Raw genomic sequence first — 13,851 nt, 5'->3', positions numbered from 1 at the left:
TCCAGTAATAGAGCAAATCCAATATTAAGTGATATTCTTACAAATACACACAAGAACATAGATGCTTTCCAGATGGGGGAGATATTGCAAGATTGAGGCAGGGATTGGTCACACACAGTGAGTTCTCCGGTTTATTATCATACACTGGGAAGCATTTCTCCCTAGCAACATTAGAGATCATGACTACAAAGGAATGTTTTCAAGAGAAAAACTCATTAGTAGCCAGCTTGGTAACTGAGGTGAATGATAAAAATGCCAGACTATTCTTCAGGGAAAACAATTGCAGTGCTCTAGTTTGAGTGGGCACTTACATTCAAGAGAGGAATTAGGATGCTAGAAGGCTGTGACCACCTTAATCATAGGGAAAGACCCTACTCTGCCTGCTGCATCCACCATGCCCTCAGAGAGTTCTCTGTGTATGCACCAGCCAAGGTGAACGCTCTGAAAATAACAGAAATAATGACCTTGCATTTCCAAGTTAAGGTGATACCAATACACACTTGAAATCAACACACAGAGAGGATAAAATAGCTTGCAACTAGCTGACTTGAAAGCACTTATTTAAATACCTAACCCTGTACTAGGAAATATTGCCCTAACTATAATTAATTCCCTGAATAAAATGCAGTTTCAGAGAGATTGCCACAAAGTACGGGCCCAGTAAAGATGAGCTATCTTGGTCCTCCTCCTCCTCACTGAAGATGTCGTAATCTTGGTAGAACACGCACTAACACAGTGGTCAATGATTTTCAAAGGCTTACACCTAGGCTTTGCATCTAGCTGTTACTGTTCCATGTGCAAGCAAGTCATCCTTTATGAGTCTTACCTTACTTCTCCAGAAAACTAGGATCATACTCACTACTTCTTGCTGTTTTGTGGGAATATAGTGAAATGGCTCGAAAGGCCAATTAGAAAATGAGCATATTTCAATAAAAAATGATCCTGCTGGTGCCCGGAACGGTAGCTTAGTGGTTGCATCCTCACCTTGCATCCAACAGCATCCCATGTGGGTGCCAGTTTGTATCCCAACTGCTCCACTTCCCATTCAGCTAGCTCCCTGCTTGTGGTCTGGGAAAGCAGTAGAAGACAGCCCAAGACCTTGGGACCCTGCCCCTGATTCAGAAGAGGCTCCTGGTTTTTGACTTTGGATCAATTCAGCTCCAGCCCTTGCTGTCCCTTGGGGAGTTAGCCAGCAAATGGAAGATCATTCTCTCTATAGCACCTTCTCTGTGTATATCTGCCTTTCCAGTAAATAAATAAAAGTCTTTTTTAAAAAGGTCCTGCTAATTGTACTGAAGCATATAGATACAGGTGCAGTTACAGAGATCTTAAAGGAGATGGGGACAAAGTGATGGGGTACAGGCATGATACGTCAGCAAAACCAGGCTCATACCCCAGTACTAGTCCAGGTATTTCTCCAAATTTCAACATCTTTTGTTCTCAGTTTTCTTGACCTGAGGAATAAGGATGACGACTATGTATATTCTTTCACAGATGTATTAGAGAACAAACGAGCATATGTAGCGTGGTCCCTGACACCTATTAAGCTGGTACTCGTAAGAGTATTCATAGCTGTAGCAGAGGAAAAGTGGGCTAAATGAGGTTAATTAGGCTACTTAGCATATAACTATTAATAAAATTAAGACATAGCCACACAATCAGCTAACTTTAGCAGAAGAATGCTTGCTAAAATAAGTACAATGTTTTTAATTGGCACGTGACATGTGAAATTGGTAGTGGCTTACCTTGTATTAACAGGTAATGCTAACAGCTACTACATACTTAATGAAAGCACTTAACTTAATAATCTCAGTATCTCTTTCAATAATATGGTATTATCCTATATGGATGAGCAAACAGGGGTTTGCACAGTGGCATGGCGGGGTAACCCTCCACCTGTGATGCCAGCATCCCATATGGCACCAGTTCATCCTCTAGCTGCTCCACTTCTGATTTAGCTCCCTGCTTACGGCCTGTAAAGCAACAGAGGAAGACCCAGTTCGTTGGAGCCCTGCACTAACATGGAAAGAAAGAAGCTCCCGGATTCTAGCTTTAGATCAGCTCAGCTCCAGCCATTATGGCTATTTGGAGACTAAACCAGCAGATGGAAGATCTCTCTCTTTCTCTCTATCACTAATTCTGTCTGTAAAATCTATTCACCTTTAAAATAAAAATAAATAAATCTTTCGAAAACATGATGAGGAAAGCACCCAGTGAATTCAAGACTGGCTGTCTGGGAAGTGGACATTGTATGATTTGCTCTTCAATCAGCCCAAACTTGCAGCCCGTCATCTTTTCACAATTTAGGCAACATTTTCTCTCTTAGAAAGAATTCCGTAGTATTTCAGAAAGTAGTGAATACCTAATTAATGCTCTGGGAAGGGAGAAAGCAAAACCATAGACCTTATCTATGACACTGCCTATTTCCCCTGAAGCAGAACATCCAGAGAAAGAGAGAGAAACGTTAAAATGATATGATATTTCTGACAATATGCTCTAAATGGAAGTTGATTGTGGTGAGGAATTGACCCCCTAGTAAATGACTGATATATCAGATGTCATGATGAATATCTATTTTTTCTCTTGATGACAAAGTACATAAGATCCTATAAGATGAATAGTTTCTTGTCACTATATAAAATGCAGCAGCCCTAAAGAGAAAAAAAATTTGATAAAAAATAAACTTGCTAACCAGTAATTCCCTGAATATGCATGGCCTCCAGTTCTGTTTAGAAAGGTTAAGTGTTTCTGAATCTGGCTGCTAGACTTATAAGGAACTATAACTGCTCTGGCCGGTCAGGAAATTTAATTTTCTACTCAAATTAACCATTTGTCCATACAGAGAGGAAAGCTGTGCTCCCTAACAAGACTGTGAGCGGGGAAGGCAGGGGCCTGCAGAAAAACAGAACGGATGCTGAAAAATGCAGTCAATGCTTTCAGTTTCATGCTGTGGAGTCAATTCACCTGCAGTCAGACTCTGTAGGCCCCAGTTTCTGAATGACACATAAAAGTCAGCTGGAAATGCTTTGAAAGAATATCCATCCTTTTTTGGGTGGGACCATCGACGCCAAGGCACTAGACTTGCCTGACATCTTTCAGAAACACAGTCAAGTCTGGTGTCATCCAACAGTACTTTATCTGTCCGTCTCTCCCTGGTAACACAGTCTCAACTCCACTTGGAGTGCCTGCAAATGAAATACTTCTAAGATGGACAGGTGTCGCTGAGCAGCCTCTTTTGTTTCCTCTACATCTAGCAATGGCAATCACAAAAATAGCAACCATAATCACAGCCAACTCCAATGAGAAGCATTTGACACACTGAGAACTAATTCTTACCAATGAATCTCCATTTCCAAATCAACAAAATGGTTAGATTATATAACATGCAAATACTTGGAGATCTATGGACCTGGATTTAAACCAAGTTCTGCCAATGTGAGGTCACTTTCACTATGGTATGTAAAGTCCCTTAAACCTCTTCTTCAGCTTATAAAAGTATAGCAAGCCTATTGCTCTGTTGCTGCACCTTCTACATTAGGCAGCTAGATTTGATTACCTTAATATCTGACCCTCTGGTTTTCCTTACAGCTCTTGGTTTGGCAAACCCTTGAGCCCATATGTGCTCCTTATTGACAAAAGTGGGAATTCTGTCAAACCAAAGTTTGCTCTGCGACTGATCTATCGGCTTCACCAATCTTGTTTATGCCCCCTGACATTCTGTTTCTTGTTTGGAGATTTAAAGAAAGTGACAGGAGCTCCTCTCTGCGTTCCCTTCATAGCACACAGGGGCACACAAACATGGGGCAGACTCACTTGTTCAACATTAATCCTGTTTCTATCAGTATGGCAATAGAGAAAAGATCTGCACAGTTCAACAGAAAAAAAAATAGAATTGAGCTTTATTTCTAATAAAAGAAACACTTTGATAAAGGATTATTTCTCACCACCAAATATATTCTGAATAAGCAAAGTATAAACCAAAGGCATTTTTTAAATGACAGAGAAAGATTTTTTTTTCTAAGAGACACCGAAACAGATATGCTGACCAATCAGAAATGCCTATGAATGATAAGAAAATAATTTCAAAGACAAACAGCAAATACAGAAATGAGGAAGAAACTTCTGAAAGCATTGACACAGAGGACTTAAGCCTCTAGATTCTTGTTCATAATTCATTGTAACTGCTGAAAGGGACAGAAGACAAACTAACAATGCTTTTTCAAAGGTAAAAAAAAAGTAACAAAAAATGAACTATAAAAGATTCATTCAAGCATGCTGGAAAAACACTTGAAATTTTGCATTGCCATTAAGCCTCTGAAGGACTGATCATGATGTTTCTGGCTTTAGGCTCTGAATGTAGTTCTTAAAAAGGCAGAAATACACCTAACCTGCACACACACAAGCACACAGAAAAATATACAAGGACGCACTGACATATATATATATATGGAAGTCTCATGGTCAAAATCCTGTGGTCTCCTAAGCACAGTATCCATGTCAGACACACAGAGTGTCCATTCGATTGCATTTGTACTGATAAGCTAATTATTTCAGGTAGCCAGTATTCCTTTATAAATAGAAATACCTTATGGGACTAGAGGTGATATCAGGGTCACGGGCAGTCACTTGTCCAATCACAGAGTTTAAAGCAGCATTTTCATGAACTTCAAGGAGGTAAGTTGGTGAAGAGAAGACGGGAGGTTCATCGGCATCCTCAACAACGATTTTCACTGTTGCTGTGTCTCTGAAGGGCACCGTGCCACTGAAGCGTGGGTCGATGTGCACGTTGGTTGCCTCTACCTTCAGAGTATAGGATTTTTTGGTCTCAAAGTCCAGAGGCTGTAAAGAAATGACAAAGATAAATGCTTTTTACCAATGACCACAGCAGCAAGAACAAACGAGTATAATGCTGATGAATGCAAGTTACGTGCATTTAAGTCCATTTGTGAGACTTAATGGGAAATCCCTCCATTCCCGCAGATTCAGCCTGTAAATCGTACAGGCATTCATGGATATCTGTTTATGATACAAGCTCACTGAATCTAATCTCCTATTGTTTTGTTTTGTTTTGCTCATTTCACTTGGAATTCACAAAATATTCACAGTCATGAATTGCGCCATCAAAATTTCACTTCAGAGTCATAATAAAATTTTACTAGTGACAGCATGACCTGCATACTAATCAGCCAGTTAATCACCCCTCTGCCAGGAGGAGATAAGGCAGCAGCATCGAGCACAATCTCTATCTGGGAAGAATATTTTATCATTTCTGCAACAGTGTGTGAAATGTAAAGAACTAGAAATAATCATTGTTTAGTCCAAGAAGACATTATAAAGCATAATGTAGCAGCAATCCCCACAAAGATAGTCTTTTTCTGTTTTTTTAAACTTCCAAAGCATTACTACTCTACTGATCATACAGCTAAAATGAGGTTTATTTTTTAGGGTATTCTTAGAGGGTTATATTGTAAGTACTATATAGGAAGCAGGAAAATATATAAAGAAAAAAATATATATACACATATGTAAAGATACATATCTATTGAATTCCTACTGGAATCGTGGAACAAGGAAGCATGAGACCAGGATGGATAAACAGGTGAGTGTGCCCGTGATCTCATTCATCATTCACAAGGGGAGACTCTCTCTCTGCCCCATTACTGATGATACTTACGATTTATTAATACATCATTCTTTGAATGTCCAAGAGACACTATGTAATGCCCTAGGTAAGTAGGGCTATGCGGAAAAGCAGAGTGCCCTTAAATAAATGAGAAGCCCATCTGTATCACAACACTTACAGCCCAATTCTTGGCAACTCACAACGCTACAGATTTCAAAAATGCAAGTCTGTCAAGATGCACAGAAGTACTTTAGGTCTGTTCACAATTTCTCCTAAGAACTTTAAATCTGCAATGCAGATTTTAGGATGATAAGAAGCCGGACTACAGACAGGCATCAGTAAACTCCGGTTTCCTGTGAAAGCTTAAATATATGTTCTTATTTCGGTATTGTGTGCTGATTTCCTTATTGGAATTCAGATCTGCAAGAGTCTTTATTTTTCTTTTGTTCTGCACTATTTTTTAGTAATAAGGCAGACACACACTTCCCATTTATTTTGGAGTTATTAGAAACATGCATCCATGGACTGACGCTTGAACATCAGCAAATTCCCAATTTGCCACTACTGTAATGATTCTAACTTGTCTGCAAACATGACAGATATTTCTGTTTTGTTGTTAATTTTTCAATTGACAAGTAATAAGTGAATAACTATGATATATAATGTGGTATTTTCATGCCTGTGGAATCTCATGGAGTCAGTCAAGCAGTTGAAGTCACATGACTCTCACCAGCCCATCTTACTCATATGTCGGTAGACAGGAATGAATAAAATTTTGTCTTTAAATATTTTGAAATATACAATTGCTTATCATTAATCGTGCCCAGCACTAAATTCAGTACATAAATAACCTTATTCTTTCACTCTAACAGTATGCTCTGATGCCTATCTTCCCTTGCCCGTCCTTCCCCAGCTTCTGGTGACACTGCAAGCCCTTCCACATTGTTCTAGAGACAGAGTTCACTAGCTTTCATTAGAAGGAGGTAATGGGTAGGGGGCAGTTCAATGGCTCCTCAGGCTAACCCTCCATCTCCAAGTGCCAGGATCCCATATGGGCCTCAGTTTGTAGTCTGAATGCTCCACTTTCCCATCCAGCCCCCTGCCCATGGCCTGGGAAAGCACTGGAGGATGCCTTGGACCTTTGAACCCATGTAGGAGACCAGGAAGAAAGTTCCAGCTCCTGGCTTCCAGTCAGCCCAACTCCAGCTCTTATGACCATTTGGGGAGTGAACCAGCAGATGGTAAATATTCTTTTTTGTCTCTCCATTTCTCTGAAAAACTGTTTTTCCAATAAAAATAAATAAACCTTTGAAAAAGAGAGGGGTTCATGGGGTTTGTCTGTGCCTGAAAAGGAAGGCTCCATGAACCTTCCTCTATGGCTTGTTATGGCAGAAACTCAAGATCAGAAAGGTTTTTTTTTTTTTTCTGCAAGAAGGATCTGGGAGTTGGACTGATTAATTCTTTGCTCTATGCAATGACAATGTACCAAAAAACACTCTGGTGTCTTCCAGACTTTCTTGGACAAAAATAGGGCCCATGGGTTGCTTATAATTATTCTTTAGGGTAAAATACACGTTTCTTGAAGTCAGGGTACATAGTATGTGCATCGAAGTTCATGAATGAATTACAGTGAGCAAAATACATACAATACCTAATTATTCCAGCTTATGCAAGTACCATATAACAACCAAGGATAGCAGCTAATAATAACAATAAGAGTAACAATGGAATAATTGCTACAGGAAATTGTGGCTCTTGGTTTATTCGATAATTGACTTAAGTCTAATTGTATTGTGTTCTACTTACAACATGAATATTTAAGTACTGGGCAATTCTTCATGTTATATTCAAACCAGTGTCCTGATATAAAGACAGTTTCCTTCAACAGAGAGTTATAATAAGAGCAACCACCTTCTTCTCAAAATTGATTTTAAACTATTTTTGTAACAGTTATATCCAAAAAGCTCACATCCCCATGGTGAATGTCTGCCCAAAACAGTATTTTAAGAATAAGGACACTGACGCATACCCAAGTATAACATAACAGAATCACACAGAAGCGTTCCTTATATCAATGTAATGCTGGCAAAGGAAAAGGGAAAAGCCATTGTCCTCCGAAAATGTGTTCCACAGTCTATCTTCTTACTCATGAAGAAGCAAATTTATGTAAAAATTAGCTTGATGTACTTTAAAGATAGGAAGAATAAGACCGAACAAAAGAACCATGATGAGGGTAAAATGCTTTGCCCATAAAACAGTGCAAATGTGGTATGCCCATAAAATAAAGAAATGTGATAGACACATTTCTTGTACATGTGCATTTCATAAAAAATACAAATAAATAACATGGTACAGAATTTTTCACATCTGTCACAAAACAACTTGTTGGCAGAGATGATAATAACAACTCTGAAATTGTCACTAACTAAATCTTCCTTTCTGCAGTGATGGCCTCATATCCAGAAGCAAGACAAAACCTTGGACTTTTGACCCATGACAAGGCTGGTCTCTTCCTTCAGGGCCTGGGCTATCCAGAATGACGAAATGAGGATGCTCGGCCTGTCTCTGAGTTTCCCAGAAAACCGAGCCTCTAATAAGGACTTGGGAAATCTCAGTGTATTTGGGAAGATATTTAAAGAAGCAGAGAGTGCAGGGATGAGGAAAGTTATATAAGGAAACACTCAAAACCATTGAACTTGTCACCTCTGTGGGCAACTGAAGGTGGCTTCTACTGCGAATCCTCTTAGGGACCTTAAGCAATAAGCCCAAGAATAATTTCTTCAAATAACAGCAACTACCCACCAGTTTTTCTCCCTTCCCCGCCCCAGTTAAAGTGCCTTGAGGCCACTCCCTTCCCCACAGACTATAGAATTGTGTGCTAGCTCTGAACAAATTACTTCGGCTTAAGGAAAAATACTGAGATGTAGACTAGGAGGAAAAGAAAAAAAAAAGTGACATGAGAAGCTATCACCGTGATGTCACCAGAATGGTGTTTGTTTACCAGAGCTTTAGTTGAAATGTGAAGTAGGCCCAAGGGATAGAAGGTGGATGAGAATTCTAGGTACCACATCTCACAGCTAAAGGCTAAGCTTCTACCAGCTCCAGCCTACCTGTCTGAAAGATTGCCCAAGTCGTGCAAATTTCAAAACTCAAGTGTCACACAAAGGTACTTTGAAGATGAAGAGCTATCTTCCTTAACTTACCTTCCTTAGTCTTATAATGCCATCCTGGGCCTGTGCATCAGACGTGATTTCAAAAAGTGCTATTCCATCTCCATCAACGATGTCGTATGATGACTGTGCATTTTCACCAATATCCTGATCATTGGCCTTCACTCTTCCTATGGCAGTGCCGAGAACCACATCTTCTGGTACCGAGAAGTGATACATACCTTAGGAAAGAAGGGAGACACTGAGAATGGCACATACGCAGTCCCTCATTCATTGATTCATTCATGTTGTAAGCCCTCATTTGCCACTGCCTCAGCTCTGGCATTCCTCTAGATATTACCAATGTAGTGACAGAAAATATATAAGTACTCATTGCTCTTTTGGAATGTGGTCTTCTCAAGGATTTCATGATAAATAGTAGAAGAAGGATTTCAGGATAAACTACCAGAAGTAGTGGTATCTCTTCATGATAATTCTGATAATGAAACTTACTCAACCATATGCTTGTTAAGTTGGGACAGTTATACCAGAATGCCAGTGGATCTATGTGAAAGTCCTTTCAATTTGCTGTATAATCACACTGACTGCCTGTGGGGATATTCATTGTTGCCCAACATAAAATACGAAGCTAATTTCAGCGCAGAAAGATGCAATGTGTAACACACTGAAAGTCACTTTTGAACTTACCTTTATATTTACAGACTTGTAGACTATTTTTGATAAAATCCAATTACTAAACTTCTGTTGTGCCCTGCAGCAAGCTGTTCAGACACATGAAACACTTCCCTTGTTACTAAAGTCCTCATGGCTCTGAAGACCAAAATCCTACCTTCAAAACTCCCTGAGCAAAATACAATTACAAAGTGCATTCGTTCTCCCAATGGGGATGGTAAAACATGTCTAATTAGTGGCATCAGTCCCATTTTTATTCAAATTACTTTGGTTGCAGCGGTGTCAACTGACTTTCCATGGAGTAGGGAAAGCTGATGCCACTGCAATCCTAACTCCTGGCATTTAAAACTTTAGTGCACCCCTACCTTACATTTAACCATCAGCTCCTCCACTTATTTGCCTGAGGGTTTTCTTGGGCCTTTAAATCCCATTTTACCCAGTTCATGTCCACCAAAACTTTTGGAGAATAAAACCCCTAATAAAGCAGCCCTTAAAGATGCATAGAAGTTAACATATAAAATCCTAAGCACTGTCCTGTCTGGAAAGCACATGGCTTGCATCCTTCATTTCTAGACAGTGGTCCAACCTTCCATGGGTAAGAAAGCAGTCATCCACAATGCTAACTAGTTTGCAAAGACACTTTTTAAGCTCTCCTTTTCTCTCTCTCATTCTTCCTCTGTGTTCTTTGGGGCCATCTCCAATTTAAGCTACTCACAATCAAATTCTTGACTCAGTGCCAATCGCTGGAGAACTCAAATTCAGACAACGAGGAAGTTTTGTCGCTTTCAAATTACAACAAAAGGAAAATAACCATTCAAAAACAATGCACTCAAAAGGAAAAACTAAATCTGGAGTACATTATCTAATTCTAGCTTGAACTCAATCTCAGAGTCCCTGTTTCAGCCAACACTCATTTTATCCAATATAGTAAGATTGATTTATATGATGAGTAAAGTTTCTCCTAGCACTAACACTCTTTTACTTAATGATGAAATAAAAGCACCTCTTAAAACCATGAAGTTATAGAACTGGGAAACAAAAACACTGTCAAATAGTTTTGCCATCAGCTAGGCAATGAACATCTTCGTGCTGAGCCCAAGTTTCCCAATCCCCTCGTAATTGTGCAATGTCTCCATTTCCTTCAATATTCATATCCTGGGCAACGACTGAGGAGAGGTTTAAGAATACCTTTAGGTATGCTTAATAAGTAATTAATCCAGGGAGGCACTTCACCTTGCCACCATTTCCTCACCACTCCTGTTATGCACATTCTCTTCACCTCTACCAGTGTGATCATAAAGATCATTACCTCTAAGAAAGTGGATGCCTTTGAAATCCATCTGCCATTGCTGAATTGAAATAATAGATTTCTGGAGCCAGTGTACTGGAGCACAAAGCTAATCCTTTGCCCTGTGCTTGCTGGCATCCCATGTGGGCACTGGTTTGCGTCTCAATGCTGCACTTCTGAACCAGGTTTCTGTTATGACCTGGGAAGACAACAATGGCCTAAGCCCTTTTGACCCTGTACCCACATGGAATACGTGGAAGAAGCTCCTGGCTCCTGGGTGCAGATCTGATCAGTTCAGCTCTGGGCATTGCAGCCATTTGGTGAGTAAAGCTTGGGATAGAAGACCTCTCTCTTTCTTTGTAGAACCTGCCTTTAAAATGAAAATAAGTAAATCTATTTTTAAAAAAGAAATATTATATTTCTGATAAAAAGTTGCACATTATACCTTTAAGTATAATGGCATCTAAAGGGAGATTTCGCCATTTGCCGTTTGTGATGATGTTGTCAACTACGGTGACCATCTTGTGAAGCGAAATAAGTCAGAGAGAGAAGCGATAGTTCCTGATGTCACTGACACAAGGAATCTAAAATAAACACATAAGCAAACACACCGTTCTATGACACAGGCTTAGGAGCCTTTAGAGCAGTAGCGTCATTCTTTCTTTACCAGTTTTACCTTTTTGTCCACTAATCCTACTCACCATTCATCTATCCACTCAAAAGTCCCTATGTCAGCAAGACCTTGCCAAAACATCTCTGTATGTGATAACACTTGGGTGAATCCTGAGAAGAAAAGTGCCTTTCACAGAATAGACAACCCGGCAAACAGAGGCTACATTTCTGATTCACTGACGATGTCTGTCTAGAAAGATGTTCACATCTCTAGGGCAGAGCTTAGACTTATCAGGGAAGTTATGAGGAAAGAGTCAGTAGATTCAGAAAGGTGTGTATTTTGCACTAAGAATACTGAATATTTATTTCCGCCTTTTTGAAATGAGGGATTGGGTTTCTTTTTCTATTACATAAAACGCTCCTAAAACTGCATTTTCCAAACATAATTACTGTTACAATTTGGCTCCCTTCATATAACAAATGGGACCTAACAATGGGCGATGTCTGAATTTCATTTTCACCATTCTCTCAAGTTGATTCTAATTCTGTTACTCAATATACACTTGATAGTTAGAAATTTCCTCAACTTCTTTGAAATATATAATACGTAGTATTAACTTGACATAAAAATTGGTTTTCACGTGTACATATATGCTATACCTCACGCAGAATAAGCTCTCAATGACTGCATCAGTCCTTTGAACGTAATTGAAAACTATAATACATATTCAAATGGAAACACTACACTTTGAGCTTCAGCCAGTACAGGAAATTTACTCACTTTGTGCAAATTTTGGAGGATTGTCGTTAACATCAGTAAGGGTCACTGTTAGTGTTGTGGTCCCAGACAGGCCACCAGAGTGTCCACCCATATCTTTGGCTTGGATAACAACCAGATACTCCTCCTTGGCTTCTCTGTCCATGTTGGGAAGTGCAGTTTTTATAATAGCTGGGAGATAAAATGGAAGTATGATTTTGTTAGACACAAAAATCTTTCAGCAATGAAGTTATGAATAGTATATACGCATACACACACAAAGGTTGTGCAAACACACACACACACACTCCTATCAAGTCCTCACTCAGATAATTTCGTTTTCTTTTGATGTTTAGCTATTGTATATCATGGATACCAACACTGAGAGTTTATTCATAGATACTTATAGATAACATGCAAAAGTACATCTTAGAATGCATAGAGAAAGACCTTGTGAAAATTAGACATTAGAAAGTGAACTGAATAGTGTATCCTGCCTTCAAAATTAGAGTATAAATCACAACGCAGCTTCATCCGCCAGGGAAAATTCTGAAAGTGAAAGAATTCTACAATTTATCACATACCCCAAATTCCCTTACAAGATGACTAAATATATAAATAGCTTGAAGGTTCTAAGGTCAAAGACAAATTATTCTGCAGCTCACAAATACTCAGGGAGATGAAAGAAATTAATGTACTATTAGAATCAACTCAGATGAATAAAACACCAATCAGAATTAATATAGTCAGTTGCCTAAATCCTAAAATACTTCTCAAATGTATTTATATTTTAATTGCTTGATTTCACCTTCGCAGTTGTAAATGTAACAAATAGTTTAGATTCATGGGAGACACAGAAAATAGAAAAACTGATAATCCATAAAACCACAAGAAATGAGATAAATCATTGCTGCTAAAATCTCAGTACCTTTTCTTCTGATATATTTGCAAGATCCCGGGTATGTTAATTTCACTAGTAACGTTTTGTTCTTTCTATAGCATAAAAATCTATTTAGACATTTATGAAGATATTTTGAAAATATTTAATGACTCTTTATTTGTCTCCATGCAAGTCTTCATAGATGAATAAAGCAGAAATTTTGCTGTGCATAACTCCAATTTCATCATCATGTGGATATGCAGACAGAATATTATAATGGCATAGGCATTTCTCTTAAAGCTATCACAGTGGATGTTCTTTCCAAAAAAAGATTTATTCATTTTATGTGAAAGGTAGATTTTACAGAGAGAGAGAGAGAGAGAGAGAGATAGAGATTTTCTGTCTGCTGGATCACTCCCCAAATGGCCACAATTACCAGAGTTGAGCTGATGCCAGGCTGGGAGTCAGGAGCTTCCTCTGGATTTCCACATGGGTAGAGTCCTAAGGTTATGGGCCCTCCTCAGCTGATACCTCGCCCTGGCTTTTTATCAGCTCAGCTCTAGTCTTTAAAGTCTATATGGAGATTGAAGCAATGGATGGAAGATATTGCATGCTCTCTCTCTCTCTCTCTCTCCTTTCGGTGTCTCCTTCCAAATAAATAGAAACTAATTTTTTAATGATGAATACCCCAGAATCTTCCAATTTGCTCACCATTTACTTTTTGTCTTGATCAAATGAAAGAAAACTGCTCAGAAAAAAATACCTTGTCCACCCTGCATCTCCCACACACCTAATATCAGGGACACTTAAACGATTCATTTCAAATTGAGCTTGAGGCCCTCTTCCAGT

General features: G+C 39.0%; 1 protein-coding gene across 3 annotated transcripts in view; it reads right to left on the bottom strand.

The window, feature by feature from the left end:
* Window positions 1-13,851, bottom strand: part of CDH8 (cadherin 8) — a 346,924-nt gene that overhangs the window by 131,262 nt on the left and 201,811 nt on the right. For all 3 annotated transcript variants that reach the window (XM_058674767.1, XM_058674770.1, XM_058674768.1), the window contains exons 5-7: window positions 12,147-12,314; window positions 8,827-9,014; window positions 4,586-4,839 (exon numbers count right to left, since the gene is read on the bottom strand). In XM_058674767.1, the coding sequence (XP_058530750.1) occupies window positions 4,586-4,839; window positions 8,827-9,014; window positions 12,147-12,314 (610 nt within the window). The remainder of the gene's footprint in view (window positions 1-4,585; window positions 4,840-8,826; window positions 9,015-12,146; window positions 12,315-13,851) is intronic.

This window comes from Ochotona princeps, chromosome 16 (genome assembly GCF_030435755.1).
Source record: "Ochotona princeps isolate mOchPri1 chromosome 16, mOchPri1.hap1, whole genome shotgun sequence".
Classification (NCBI taxonomy): Eukaryota; Metazoa; Chordata; class Mammalia; order Lagomorpha; family Ochotonidae; genus Ochotona; species Ochotona princeps.
This window is presented reverse-complemented; position numbering and strand designations above follow the sequence as displayed.